Source organism: Rhea americana, unplaced genomic scaffold (genome assembly GCF_003343005.1).
Source record: "Rhea americana isolate MKP2758 unplaced genomic scaffold, rheAme1 scaffold_195, whole genome shotgun sequence".
NCBI lineage: Eukaryota > Metazoa > Chordata > Aves > Rheiformes > Rheidae > Rhea > Rhea americana.
In genome coordinates this window covers 1,572,964-1,587,541 of record NW_028186094.1, presented here as the reverse complement: position 1 = coordinate 1,587,541, position 14,578 = coordinate 1,572,964, and the positions used below count along the sequence as shown (strand labels likewise).

Sequence of the window (14,578 nt, the reverse complement as noted above, 5' to 3'; positions counted from 1 at the left end):
TTTTTTTTTTTTATTCTTTTAATCTTAAGGGAAATATTTCCTCTAACATGAAAATAAGAGGAAAAGAGCCAGAACCCAATATCCTGGGGCTGGCAGAGAGACGCTAGCTAGCAAGCAAGCCCGACCCATGAAAGCACTGCTACAGCATGTGTCGCTGCTGGCCAGGCTGAGATGCTATTTATAAGCTGTAAAGAGCCTTGAAGACTATGTGAAAAGGGAAAGGAAATTTGTATTATTAAACTGCTGAGATTGATTTTTTTTTTTTTTTTAATGGTGGTCCTACCACACAGTCATACCCTGAGCAAAGCGAGGTGCAAGGTGGATGTTGCACTTTCACAGGCTAGTTCATAAATGTGTTTTAGTTTTGCATTGCAAAATACATGCCAGTTTTTCAATGCGTCCCAATAAACAGAGGAGAGGAGCGTGGTAGAGAATTTCAGAAATCTGAATTTAACTGTAAAATTTCAATTTCTTCAGTTTGAATTTTGAATTTAAAAGCTGCTTCTATTATACTTGATACTTACCCCATTCTCTGCTAGCACTGTCATCTCGTGAAGGGGCAAGGAACAGTACTTGATAACAGTTTATTTTAATATACTTTAATTTCAATACTAAGTGCAGGTGCTCTAACAATCTTAATTTAAAAGCATTATCTTTTTGTGTTTTTATGCAACCTGACACTTCTACATGAAATGAGCGATAAAATGAAATGTTAAAAATATAAATTTTGGGAAAAATCTAAAATGGTATAGGACAATATTTTTTTCAAAAATAGAACCTTTTTTCTTCCTCCACTCGGACTTTATTTTAAAAAAATCCTATCACTGGAACACTTTCCTTTTAGGAAACACTTTACATAAGTGTTTTGATAGATATTTTCCAACAAACTTTTTTTTTGTTTGGGGGGGGGGGGCAGGAGGGAGGTTTATTTGCCTCTCAGAATTAAGGCATATATAACTAATGGAGAGGGAAGAAATATGACATACAGATGTGTGATTGTGTAGTCTCACACAATCACCATCCTCAGGGCAGATGCTGTGCTAATAGCTTCTACCAGAGCACCACCTGGGGCTACTGTGCAGAGTGGAGAGGTGGTGGCTTCCCTGGACAGTTATGCCACCTTGTGTCTATGTCCTGTGGCCTTTAACAACAACTGGTTTCAGGCTAGCTGAAGCCTCTGGAGAGGTTACARTGCAGGTGTGACACCTGTGAGCTTGGTAATATCCTGTCTCTTGCTTCACTATGCAGAGTGTTCACTTGGTGGAAGGGAATTCACCTCCTAGATGTTGTCCGGCAGGAACGGGAAACACCCTATAAGAGAGAACCCCACAGTATCACAGACTGACAAGGACCTGTGGCTGCCCTTGGCAGCATTTTTGCCGTAGGACAAGCATCATCATTCTGCTTGGGCAGCTAGCCTAAAGCTCATCAAGATCTAGGCCTGATGGCAAGGCAGGTAGAAGGGAAGAGGCAGGATTAACTTGGAAGACATGTATGTGATTAAAACCACAGATTCTGTCAGGTTTATAATGGAATAAACCCAAAGCAGAATTACTCAACCTTGTCCCCATAGGCTTTACTATGCTGCAGCATACCCAGCACCCATCTCTAAGCCATCCAGGGAGATGGATTTTTGCAAATGCAAAACCAGCATCTGACAGCAAAGATGAGCTTGAGCTGACCTAACACCAGATGTCTACAGAGTGCATGTCTCCATGCAAGGTGCTCAGGGTCCCATTGCAGGCAGTGGTGACCTGAGCAAGACAGATTCAGCTGACAAATGATGATGTCTGTGTTATGGTAACCTAAATTCACCCAAGTTTCTGTTCTGCATTGACTATATCTGCAGAAGAAGAAGAAACACAGCACAGCTACCTCAGGTACAGATTTCTACACTGAGTCAGATGCCTCTCACTATGATTAATGCCTCTCAGTGACCGTGCAGAATACCTGTTAAGTCTCTTTTCTCCATTACCAACAGGCACTGTGTTAATTCACTGCTCTGTACTGCAAACACTACTGATTTCTTGATAACAATCTAAGAAGCTCAGCTAGAAATATGTTCCCCTTGGCTCTTCATTTTCTGCATCTTCACCAAGAGAAATGCCTTTGCAAGGTTCTCAGCTACCTTTTTGCAGCCCTGATGCTGATTAAATCAGGGCTCAGTACTCCTATGAACTTCCAGTTACATACAAGTTATGCTGAAGACAGGTTTGAGGTTGTAAGATATTTCCTGCTGGGGATGATGTATAAAATGAGAAGACCCCAGTTTAACTCTTGCAGCCTGTGGTATATTTTTAGTGCTAGCAGTCAGACTCTGTGGGGTTTATGCACTGGATAAGCTCTGAACCAGAGCCAACAAAAGCTGTGTGTTGTGATACCACGGGCAGAATTACACTGCTAGAGCCAGGTGCTCCAGAATGCTGAGTTAGGTGCCTAAATCTCTACAAAATCAATGAGAGATTTTGTTAGCTAAGTTAGGATTCACAATGGCAACATGCTGAGCTCTGGGCAGCTACACGAGCAAAGAGGAAATGCCAGGAAAAAAAGAAAGTCTTTCATAAATATAAATATAAATATATATATATATTTATGTGTGCGCGCGTGTGTGTGTGTATATGTATGGTCATATATATATATATATATATATATGTATATATTATACACACACACACATATGAAAGCATAGTTGTGCATTTAGAACTGAAAGTCTGAAACACTGCCTGGAAACCTGTTGCTTCTGTACAAATGAAGGGGGCTGGAATGCACATATTTTCATATCTCAGGAAGTAAGTCACCATCACCATAACGTCGGCCACTTTCCACTTTATGCAGCCAAAAATGCATGGTTTAGGAAGCAGAGGAGCAGGTACGTAGCAACAGACAAGCACCATAGTGGTACAGCAGCCAGCTGAAGGGGGAAAGTCAGATGCTCTGATCTCTTCTCCCCAAACGCTTTTTTTTCCCCTCTATACCTGATTGTCCAATACAAAATGTGTGGCTGGGGATGACTAGACACAGTGCCTTTTATTCCCTGGAGAAGATGTCTAGTGATAAAGCCTGCTGAAACAAGTTACATTAAGAAAAAAAATAAGGTACCACTTTTTTACCAGTAGGGAAATTAGTGGAATAATTTACTAAAATGTTACAGTACACACTCCACCTCTGGAAGTGCTAATCCAAAACTGGATTTATCCTAAAAGATTTACCCTCATTTGCACAGAAGTTCTCTGAGTTATGTTAATGAGAGGTCAGTTCAGATATTGGCCTCTCGCCTTGCAAATCTAATTCTCTTCTGGATGGTCCTTGAGATCACATACCTGCTCCTCTGCTTGGACACCCAGCTGTGCACGAGGATTGGATTCGGTGTCCTGCAGGTCCATCTTGGAAGCTGACCTTTTTCCTGATGTGTCAACCTGTGAAAGATACTCAGAAGAGCCACATTGTTTTCTTCTGGAACTAGGCACAAAATCTTTGCTTTCCTCCTGTGGGAAGAAAATAAGAGGCTTGGACTCAGAAGCTGTGAATGGGGTCTGGAGTAGAACTGGCTTCCCAGCACTTGAATGTCTGCAGTGTGAGGTCGTGGTTTGACTCCCTTTGACAAAGGAGGGCACTCAGGTCAGCTCTGGGATGTCCTCCCTTTTGTGCTATTTCTTTTTTTTTCTTTTTTTCTTTTTTGTAATTCTTCCACCAATTTCTAATATGCAAGTTCTAGGTAGAGAGATCAGATTTGCTTTGTCCTATGTTCAGCTGAGTGAGCTATGTGTAAGTCTGTGCTCAGCTTACCTTGGCATGGCTGGCTTTCTGGGCCCATGATGCTAGTGTCCATGAGGCCCACCTTAGACAAGAAAGAACTGTCAGCACCAGAAAATCCCCCAGTTCAGTGACTGAAACAGTCTGTTAAAAACATTAACTGTGGGTTTTAAGTTCCAAGGGCTGAGGGTGGTACTTAGTTACCACCTCCTAATCTCTCGGCAATAAGGAAGTGATGTGTTAGTGTCCTACGCTGTCTTCCTAGCATAGGCATCTAAATGCTACTCCTAAACTCACTCATATCTTCTTGAATGTCTGTCAAGACCTCTAAAGGAATCACATTCTGAGATTCAGGGGCCTAAGAGCTGCCTTAGGGCTGGTTTTGGCACCTCTGTTTTTTGCTGATTCTGCACACAGCTGAGTGAGCTACAAAGGTGAGGAGAACCTTTCACCTACCAACTTTACCTGGGAAGCTAAACATGGAAGTGCTTTTGCTATTGCTGTCACTGTTACTGCTAGTATTTGGCTGGAAAGCCTTTACAATAACACCACTATCCACAATTTTTTAACAAGTATATAAGGCATTGTCACATTAACCTCAGAAACAAAACAAATTATTACAATGTTGAACTTTTACTTACATTTTCTTAGGGAAATACACATGCAATAATGTAAGCAGTTATTACACAAACAACAAAGGTTACACTGAACTATTGAAGGCTGTATTATCTCTGGTTGCTTTGGGAATGGCATCGTTTGCTGAAACAAACTGTACAGCCTCACGGAGGTGACTGTTGGGCAGTAATGGAATAAATGCTGATTATCTTTGGGAGGTCAACTCTTGCATTTTTTGCATCAGGTCTGCACCTAGGTGGCTATCCATTTGGACAACTGGTCCATGGATACAGGAGAGCCCCTTGACCTTCCTGCAGGGAAATGAACAGCACAAATGGCTTCCTGGAAGACTTTTGGTCCTTCAGAAACACAGTAACAGAGCAGTGGTGGTATACAGGGTACAAAGCACAAACTCAGCCCTAGAAGTGTGATTTACAGGAGGAACACTAGGGAGATAATGTCCTAGCTAAGCCTCAACTCTAACTTTATTTAGGAGACAGTGTTCAAGAATCAGCCATGAACCCATGCTCTTCCTACTCTTAAATCATCAGGAACACTACCTTCATCTACAAAAGGGGCGGTTATGAGGCCAAAGTCAACTGAGCCCTAGGAACACAATAAAGAAATCTCATTGAAGAAGAAATGATTCAGAAATAGGTGTATATGGCCAAATTAACTGTTTTGGGAGCCTACGAAACATGGACTATGAGAACAAGAGGGCAGACCACAGAGAGCATGGGAGGAAGACAAGCCAGCACAACCAAGAGGGACAGAGTCCTCAATCTCCAACAGATACCTCAGCGATGTCAAGATCACACTACAGAGGAAGAAAGGGACAATGCAAACACAGTCCAGGAAATCTGGTTCACTTAGCAAGTACGTCTGTTGTCAAGCTTGCCTGAACTAGAGAAGACCAGAAATAGTCTGGCATGGACAGTCACTGTAATCCTTGCCATAGAGCTAAAGGTTCCTGTGAACAAGATGAAACTTACTTAATATCAGAGATCTGAGACAGGAGGGCTGGGAGAAGAGGGCTTGTAAAGTCCTCATCAACAGAGAAGGTCTTTGAGGCAGTAAAATGTCGCCATGTTCTTCTGCATCCATGGACATCATACATGATCTAGATTCCCCCAAAGAACATTTCTGAGTTGTAGAATGGCACATCACCAGTGTACTGACTGTTCTGCTGGTGATAATGACAGCAAACCTGCTGCAGGTCTTGAAGCCGAAATTTGGCTTCAAGTGTCRCAGATTTGCACCTCGATACATGGTCTCAGAAAGAAAGATGGTTCCAAATAGTAAGTGTTGTGACAMTACATGCTTGGTAAGCTGTTTAGGGTCAGGATGATGAGTGATGACTTTTAGTTTAAAATTTCCTCTCTATCCATATGGCCTGGTCCACCACCATCATCTCTGGTTCATAGTTGATCAGAGGCACCGTCAGTTCTAGGTCAGTGTGTGATATATCCTACATGGTTACTGATGCTCACATCTCCCTTTTATCATAGGACCAAGTGGTCCCTTTCCGATCCTTTAGCGAAGTGGACACTGAATGAGGATATGTTACTCCATCCCACTGAGTATCTGATAATACCAATTGAGCATCTGATCATGCCAGCATGATCTTTCTGATGTCAGGCAGCATGAAATCTATGACTGCCCAACCAGGTACACTAGTCCCAAGAAGACTGCATAGATGAGGCACTAAGCCTAGGTAGGCAGGATGTCCAACCCTCACCCCCCCCAACCCAATGATGTGCAGCATAGTCAGAGAGATGCAAAAACAGTATCTTCTGGTACTGTAGCTTTACTCTGAGCCCAGTCAGTGCTTAGTCCAGCACTCCTGTGGTACCTACAAGATGTGATGACAATACTGAAGAAAAAAGTCATCCGGTCCCTGACAAAAGCCTAGGATGCTGCTCTGAAGTGGGAAAGCCCCTCACAACAGTTGGCACAAAACAGAATAGAGGCCTGGGGAAAAGTTCTTGACATCCAAGGATTAAAACACAGCAAAGCATCATGGCAGACTACTTAAGTGGAAGCTCATGCAAATTCAGCAAGATTTAAAGGGTGGTGGGAGCACTTAGACCCTGAGCAGAAAAGAGAAGGAGAGAGTGTGCAAGAGAAAGAGAGCGCGTGTGCGTGCACTTGCGCATGAGAGAGAATAAGCAAGCACCCCTGGATATTGTAAGGGAGAATTTTCCATAAGCTCTCCCCTCCTCTCCCAGAAGGTACATGTAGACTCACTAGAAGAAAAGCCTACCTTTAGGTTTTAACCTAACTTCTGTGGTGCAGAGCCCAGCTCCACAGCAATCATATTAATATCAAAACCACAGGATGGGGAGAACAGTCATCTTGCACGGCCGACTGCTCTCCTGCCAATGCCTTTGGACAAATYCAGGCACTGCCAAATGTCAGCAGTCAAACATCCTGCCAGAGAAATAATGACTTCTTCATCGGATGCATAAAGCCCAGTAAAAACAGACTGTGTGGTACAAAACACGCTACATGAATGAGATGATAGCACGGAAGATCTTTGGAGAAGCTTGAGAAAAGCTGGCTGCGGTCACTAGAGGGAGCTGATCAGCAAGCTGCAGTCTCCATCCACTGGCAGGCTCCCCAGATCTCCCAACACAGCAGCAGACCAAAGAGCTGCCGCTCCTGTAGCGCAATAGTGCCCAGAGCTGCTGGTACCTCACCAGCTTTATCGTGAAAAATTCCTTACATCAGTGGTGAAATACTTAAGGTAGAAATTACAGCCCTTGCTGCCAAAGCAAGGAAGTTGCCTCTTTGCAGCTTCCTTGCAAGAATTTCTATGCACTCCCTTTGGGTCTATCCCAAAGGACAGCATGAGAGACAAGAGCCTAGGCTCCAGCTTTCTTCAGCTTCCTCTCATGCTGTAGCAGGAGGTCAGACACAGCTAAATATTTCGGGGGGGGGGGGAGAGAGAGAGAGCTGTATTTTGCCAAAAACAGCACAAACTTTGTGTTTTCTAAATAGGACTTTTAAGGCAATTTCAGATTTTGCATAGTAGAGTTGGGCATAGGAGGCAGTGATGCCTTCTCGGACACTCTGAATTTGCAAAGTTGCTAGTACTACTATAGCGGATGCTCAGTGGTGGACTAAAGGTTCCAACTTCTACCAAAGAAATATCTATTTCTCTATCAGGAACATAAATGCCAGTGGAAACGGATTGCTTATGGTATGAGGCATAGTATAAGGTTGAAGATATTCTTCAAGAAGAGAGACTATTTTCCCATGTGTTACCAGGCTTTGGATATAGCCTTCAAAAATGAGCGACTTACCACGAACAAGCTATTTGGAGTAAGTTTTTGAAATGCCTCAAATATTTAGCTCCCTGTGATTTGATTTAGTCTCAAAATATTTATAGTATTTTTTAAAGATCTAGTTGCAAAGTTTTATTACTGCATAAGCATATGAACTTGCAGGTTTGCAGTGGAGGGCTCAGGAGTTTTAGGCCCTTCAAACTGCCAGACAAGTTTTTCCAAGGGGATATGCAATATTCTGAGCTACCCAAATATGTGGAATTTAGGCTGTTCTTGTATCCATGTATCTCCAATCTTCAAGGGTAACTTCATGCCCCTCATTTACAAGGTAAAATTAAATATAATTAATTTATCACCAAGAATTTAGATTTCTGACTATATGGTGTCAAGATGAGATTTGTTTTTAAAGGTAAGATGCTGACAGGCACATAACTCAATATTCAAAAGCCCTGTGTGAACTAACCACACAGCTGCTTTGCTGACTGCTTGTCACTGCAATTAATGGACAAGGCTGGAAACCAGCTAATTCATCAAGAATACTCAGGCACGCAGAGGTCAGGATGCTCTGCAAGGTACACTTCAGATGACGTTGTGGTCACATTGCCTGCATAGCGAGCAAACTTGATTGAACAGTAACCTTGGGACCACACACAGGATGTACTGCAGAGCTATGCCAGCGCCTTTATTCAGCCCTGGATGGGCTGCTAGCGGATAGATGAAAGTCCCTGAAGTTTTGCCTTCCTCGGAATTAGTCCCTAAGCCAGGAATTCAGACTTCTGGAGTTAAGGGAGGCCCATGGCTGGATTTCCAACTTCACAAGCAGGAATGTCGGTTCCCCCTGGACTCATGAAGGAGAAGTAAAGACTGCCTGTAGCCCAAGAGTGACTGCAGCCAGGAGGAAATCTTGGCTTGGAATCTCTCCCATAGATAGTGAAGTCTAGGATAGAAGAGGAGTTGCTTCACCACTGATACAAGTAAATTTTCCTGATAAAACTGCAGAGGTATCAGCAGCTTCAGGCACTCCCTTCTTCCCACAATTTCCATCAGCTACTTAAAGCACTGTCTGTGGTTTTCCCATTCCTACATGCCCCTTTAATACAAGGGATTTAGGTTGCTCACTGAGGCTGATAAAAGACACTCCCAGAGCCAGACACTGTCATATACAGTTCCCTGCTGTATCCTCTGTGTCTGAACATGGTTGGAAGGCATACCTGTACTTCATAACACCAGGCAACAGATTCTCTGCAAAGCAAAGTAATGGTATACATTCTTTTGTGCAAGTCATGCCCAGAGAAGTGAAATGATCAGTGAAATAGTTCTGCAAATATAAAACTTCTTTCACAGCTTCACCACCTGAGGTCTGTCAATGCCAGAGTCATCTGGGTGTGAATCTGTCTCCTCTACCCACCAGCTCTGCTAGCTTTCACCTGGGCTCCTTTGCAAGACTGAGAATGGAAGTGAATGCCAAAATCAGTTCCAAATAAAGAGCAAAGGCAGTGAATGCAGTGGGAATCAGAACGCGGTTTAACAAACTAGAGGGTCATTCAGTGCCTGTGAGTTATTTTAAAATATGCTGGAGCCTGCAAATCTTTTCAAAGTGAGAAGTAGATCTTATCAGACAGAATGTCTCCTTGTGTCAGCTGCACTTTGAGGGACCCCTCTCATTAATAACATCCAAAAGAACAGGAAGGGAGCACAGCCATTTCTGCAGCTCTGTTTTTCTCTCAGGTGGTGTACTGATATAGACCAAGACGGACGGAATAGCTCTGTGTAACCAGCCACCATTCATTTGTAGTCTGTTTAGGAGATGCCCAGGAGGCATTTTCAGACCAGAGTCCAGACCTGGACTCTGGTTTCAAATGGAGAGAGACCATGCAGCCAATATGCAGCCCTTACTAAAAGGAGTTACAGCTTCAGACGGAGGTAGAACCCTATTAAAGTTTACCCTTTTCACTCATTTTTCTCTGCTACACCAAGCTGACAGTGACAGGCAATGCTATTCTGAAAAGTATACCATGTCCTAAATAAGCTATGACTATGTCTTCTCTGATCCTGGTAAGACCAAATGGATATGGCTATATAGTTATTCATATAGTATTACAAGATCAGGGTGGATGGAAACATCACCAATGGATTTAATTTCAAGGTGTCTAATTTAGGTGCTTCACATACAAGATGTCCTACTGAAGTTAACAGAAGCTGGGAGAGGACAGCACTTAAGGAAATAATACATAAGAATTTCAAATTAGGTACCTTAATGCAAATAGAATACTTCAAAAATCTGCTCAATTGAGAGAAACACAAGAGTGCTTAACATAGGACACTTACAGGTAACGCAGTTCGGTGCCAAGTAGAAGCCACTGTAGGATCACTGATGTAGCTCCTGCGTGTTAGCAGTTCAGATGCACTTAAGTTACTTTTGGTCCTTCGGGAGCCCAGTTCAGGGTCATTCCAGGAAYTGGCTACAGCACTCATCCGTGTTGAGTTCTGCTCAAGTGAGTTTGTTCTTGCATGGTTCCCCTCAGTTTCAGAGATATCTGCAGAGGATCTGCATATGTTTGTAGTACTTGAAGCTGCATTTTTCTCCACTTTGGTTTGAGAGTCGTCCAGGGAATGTAAGCCTTGTCTTGTTCTCCAAGAACTTCTCACAGTGACATGTTTTGTTTCTGATGAAACAGTGTCCAAAGAGCCATGGTTCTTCCAGCTGATTGTCTCCAAAGATGGCTCACTGTTCTTTTCTGGGAGTTCAGAAGGCTTTATCATAATACTGCTTCTTGAGACCACTGTTTCTGCTCTACTTCTCAGAGCTACATCTCCAATTCTGTCTGTCTCAGATAATTTCAGAGCACTTTTATTAATTGATATCTCAAAGGGTGTGGGGAGACTGTTAGTTATTGGTGAGGGTTCATTTGGAGCAACTCTGATGTTGCTGGTGGTAATATGCCTTTCCTTTGTTGCTACATCTGCACTAGTCCTTGAAGATGTTGGCTCAGAAGGGAAAATTGTGATACTGCTTGTCATTTTATTTGTTATGGTTTTGAAAACACCTTTCTGTTTTTCTGACTCTGCCTCAGAAACAGTCTCTCCCATTACTGCTTTCATGTCTTTTTCAACGATTGCAGGTTTAATGATGGCTTTTGATCTCAAAGCTTCTCTTGGGCTGAATGACCTTCTGGATTTAAATCCTCCAGTGCTGGCATCTGATGATTTTATAGATTTGGTGGATTCTTCATCATTTACAATATTCTTGTCATTTTCAAAAACAGATGCTCTAAAAACTCCCCTGGAATTGGAGAACTCTTTGGAATTGGCTTTCTTTCTTGTCTCAAAGTCCGACTGGGTGGTTGCTTTTTTGCTTCTTCCTATTTCTTCTTCTGAATTAATTTTTTCTTGACTACTTTGGATAGTTTGGCAATCTGTTTTTAAACCAGCATTTACATGATCTGTTGCTGAAGTTGAAGACTGTTCTCTGTCTTCTTTATCAAGACCTGTAAGAATCTGCAGAATATCTTCTTGACTCCTTGAGCGATGTGAACGCTTTATTAATGCTGAAGGCTTGATATTTTCAAGTAAAGTGTCTGTGAAATCTTTCTCTTGGGAGCTTACTGCTTTTTTAGCCCTCCCCTCTGAGGGTTGCTTGTGAGATGCAGCAAAAGCATTTGTTCCTTCTGCTTTAGAGCTGATGGAGTCTGATGCTGATGTTTGGGAAGAGAGGTGATTCCTATATGCTGAAGCAGTTCCATTGGAAGAGGTGTGATTACCCTTGGGGAGGAGCATATCCACAGAGTCAGCAATTTCTGTCTGACTTGTTTTCAGCTTCTCAGGCAAAGAATACACTGATTCTCCTTTGCTTGATTTTTCATCCTGTGCATCAGAGTTGGTTTGGCAGTTGCCACGGAGCATCTGATAGGGCTTTTCAACCTTGGATCTTAGGCCTGCGTCGTTAACAGGTTTAGAAGCAGCTTTCCAAGATTTCTGCTCGTGTGCAGCAGGAGGATATCGACTGAGGACAGACGGCTGCTCTTTTGATCGCTTTCCCTCATTCTGTGTGACACAGCCTTCCTTCTGACCAGACGAAAAAGTGGAACCTGAAGATTTCTCTTCCAGTCTTTTTGTATCTGTTGCAGTAGCATCTAGAAGGGTAGATGCACTGGATGTCTTTCCAGCTTTCCTGTTCATTAAGCTTGGACTGGGTACTTGCTTACCACTGTGGCAGTAGCTGTCATTACTGAAGGAGAAATCTCTGTTCCGTATTCTTTCCCGTCGGTGCTGAGGTGAAAGTTCCCTTGCCTTGTGCTTGCTAGCTGTCAGATCAGCTGTGATACCTCTGTATTTAGGTCTATCGTGTTTCCCCCTGCTAGAAAAGCTCATATCTTCATTTTCTACCTCTCCATTCTCCAGATCTTTTTGTTTCTTTATTTGCATTTTTATTTCTTCTAATTGACCAATCAAGAGTTTGTTTTTATTTTGTTCACTCAAGTAACTGTCCTGCAAGTCATTGTTTTTCGCTCTCATTTTTTTAAGTTCTTCTTCTAAAGATTCAAAATGCTTGATCTGAGTTTTAAGTTTCTCAATTTCTTGTGTGAGATCTTTTACTTTGTTGTCTTCCTGATTTTTATTCTTTTGGTTTTCTGATTTATTCCTGGTTTCATTTTCTACATGTTTTAGGTAATCCACACTTCCCTTCCTTCTGGTTTCTTTAGAGGGCAATGTAGGTGACAATTCATCTTCAATTTTCAAATCATTTCTGTCCAAGAGATTATGTGATGATCTTTCTAACAAGTTGGATGCATTTCTAGTTTGATCTGCTCTATTTAGTTTATTGTTTTGCTCTAATTTCTGGGTTAGCTCCTGGATTAACTTTTCGTTCTGCTTTTCTCTTTCATTAAAATGTTTCCTTTCACTGATAAAGCTCAGTGCTAAGGATTTCAGTTTTTCTAACTCACCCGTTAAGCTCTGCTCAGTTTTATCTAGTTTGTCTTCAGATGCTTCAAGTTCTTTCACTTTCACTCTAAGTATTTCTAATTCTGTAGATATCTTTTTGGTCAAGTTCTTTTCTTCATTAAGGCTAAGACACAGCTGGGTACAGTCATTCTTGCTTCTGCTGAAGGCTTCCTCCAGTTTTTCCAGTTCTGCCATTCTCTTCTGAAGTCGTTCAATTTCTGCCTTCAGCTCTCGGGTGAGGCTTTCTTCCTCTTCAAGTTTTTCTTTCATTAGCCGGCAAAGCTCTTCTGCCTTCTTTATTTCTTCATCCTTGCCTTCAATCTTCAGCACTCTTTTCCGCAGGGCTTCGACATCAGCCAGCATGCTGGAATTGCTGCCTTCTGCCTGGATAACTTTGTCCTGAAGGTCAAGCAGCTCATCCTCGGCTTTCTGGAGATTTTTAGTGGCTTCCTCCAGTTCATCAAGGCGGCGACTAAGACTCTGTAATTTGAATCGTAGGTGACGATTCGAGGTTTCCTTGTAACCTGTGAATTCTGCCATGTTTATTTTTTATTCCTTCTGGGCAAAAACTTTAAATGCCTTCCTTTTCCTGGTATTTTACAGTTTATTTGGACAGAGGCAATCTCACCCTGAAAAGAAAAGAAAATTTTAAATGAACACCAGAACTCAGAATATAAATCAGAATATTTAAATATTCATATATATAGTCTTTTAATTAAACATGTGTCTGAGTGCTAAATTAGGATCATAAGAGAAACAAAACTGTGGAAAAGAGCCATAGTCCATTTACTCTGGTGAGGCAGACTAGTTCCAAAAATAGCCCATTACTGATAGGTGAGGGAAGGAAGTAGCATCTTATGCTGATTTGCAGGGAAGCCGTGTGCAAATCTCCAGTGTCCCTTCCCACTCAGTATTCAGTGGTCGATATAAGCCTACCTGTGTGCAGGTTCTTGGATAGGTGAAGTTCATGGATGTGCATCAGTCAGGTCTCTGCATGAAATATCCATATGGTGAGTATTTCTCTTTGAAACACTGTACAAGCCTCTAGGAGAGTCTTTACAGATGCAGATTCAGGGACCATAAACAAGATCTGGAAAGTAAAAAACGCAAATACTGTAGACTGATAAAACTGTTACAACCAATACGATGGGAAGAATGAAATGGCCATACGCTCCCTACATGTGGCAAAAGCATGAGAAAATGCTCTCTCCAAATAACCTATCAAGAAAACCAAAGGAACAAACTGTGAGGAAATAGGAGCTAATGTCGCTGGGCAGGATTCACTATGTTTCTGGCACAGGAACTACCAGAAGGGCCTGTCCCCACCACATGGTGTTGAGAGAACTGACTCCTAAACAGCCAGAGCCCAGTCCAACGCAGTGCCCAGCAACAGTCTTAGCTCTGGACATGCTGCTTTTGTAGCAGCTCAGAGTTCACAATAGCAACACCAAGTAGAGACTGACCATCCTACAAGCCAGTTCTGTAAATGTAAAATGGGAATATAGAGGAACTGGTTTCCTTTTGAACCTGATGAGTGCTGTACGCCCTGTACAACCTTGATTTGCAGAGATATGGGAACACAGAAGTTGCCTTTGCTAAAGGATTGCTGCAATGGAACCAGATGCAAACTGCAATCTGCAGAGCTGCTGCCATCTGCTGGGAGACTTTTAACAAGAAGGAGATCCTTGACATCCACTGCACCCCCCACAGCACCCCGGCCTTGGACTGCACAGCTGGAGCATGTGATAGCTGCTGCCAGCCACCTATCTCTTCTAGTATTTCTAATGAAGCCCAAGTTACTTGGCAAAAATCTTTAACTTGGTCACCTCCCTAGGACACCGCATCAATGGAGTTCTGAATTTTTCCCTTCCTCTTTAAAAAGCTCTCAACGCCCTCAGCTGCTACTCACTTGCCCACCAAGGTGATGAGCAGTTGCAAACAGTAACATGTCTCCTCCTCGTTGCCACTGACAATGAGCA

General features: G+C 42.5%; 1 protein-coding gene across 3 annotated transcripts in view; it reads right to left on the bottom strand.

The window, feature by feature from the left end:
• LUZP1 (leucine zipper protein 1) overlaps window positions 1-13,687 on the bottom strand; it is a 46,674-nt gene extending 32,987 nt beyond the window's left edge. For 2 of the 3 annotated variants that reach the window (XM_085302979.1, XM_085302980.1), the window contains exons 1-3: window positions 13,536-13,687; window positions 9,984-13,228; window positions 3,321-3,485 (exon numbers count right to left, since the gene is read on the bottom strand). In XM_085302979.1, the coding sequence (XP_085159105.1) occupies window positions 3,321-3,485; window positions 9,984-13,139 (3,321 nt within the window). In that variant the 5' untranslated portion in view covers window positions 13,140-13,228; window positions 13,536-13,687. Of the gene's footprint in view, window positions 1-871; window positions 1,312-3,320; window positions 3,486-9,983; window positions 13,229-13,535 lie in introns of those variants that run through there. The other variant, XM_085302982.1, reaches the window with a different exon arrangement.
• Window positions 13,688-14,578: the final 891 nt, after the last annotated feature.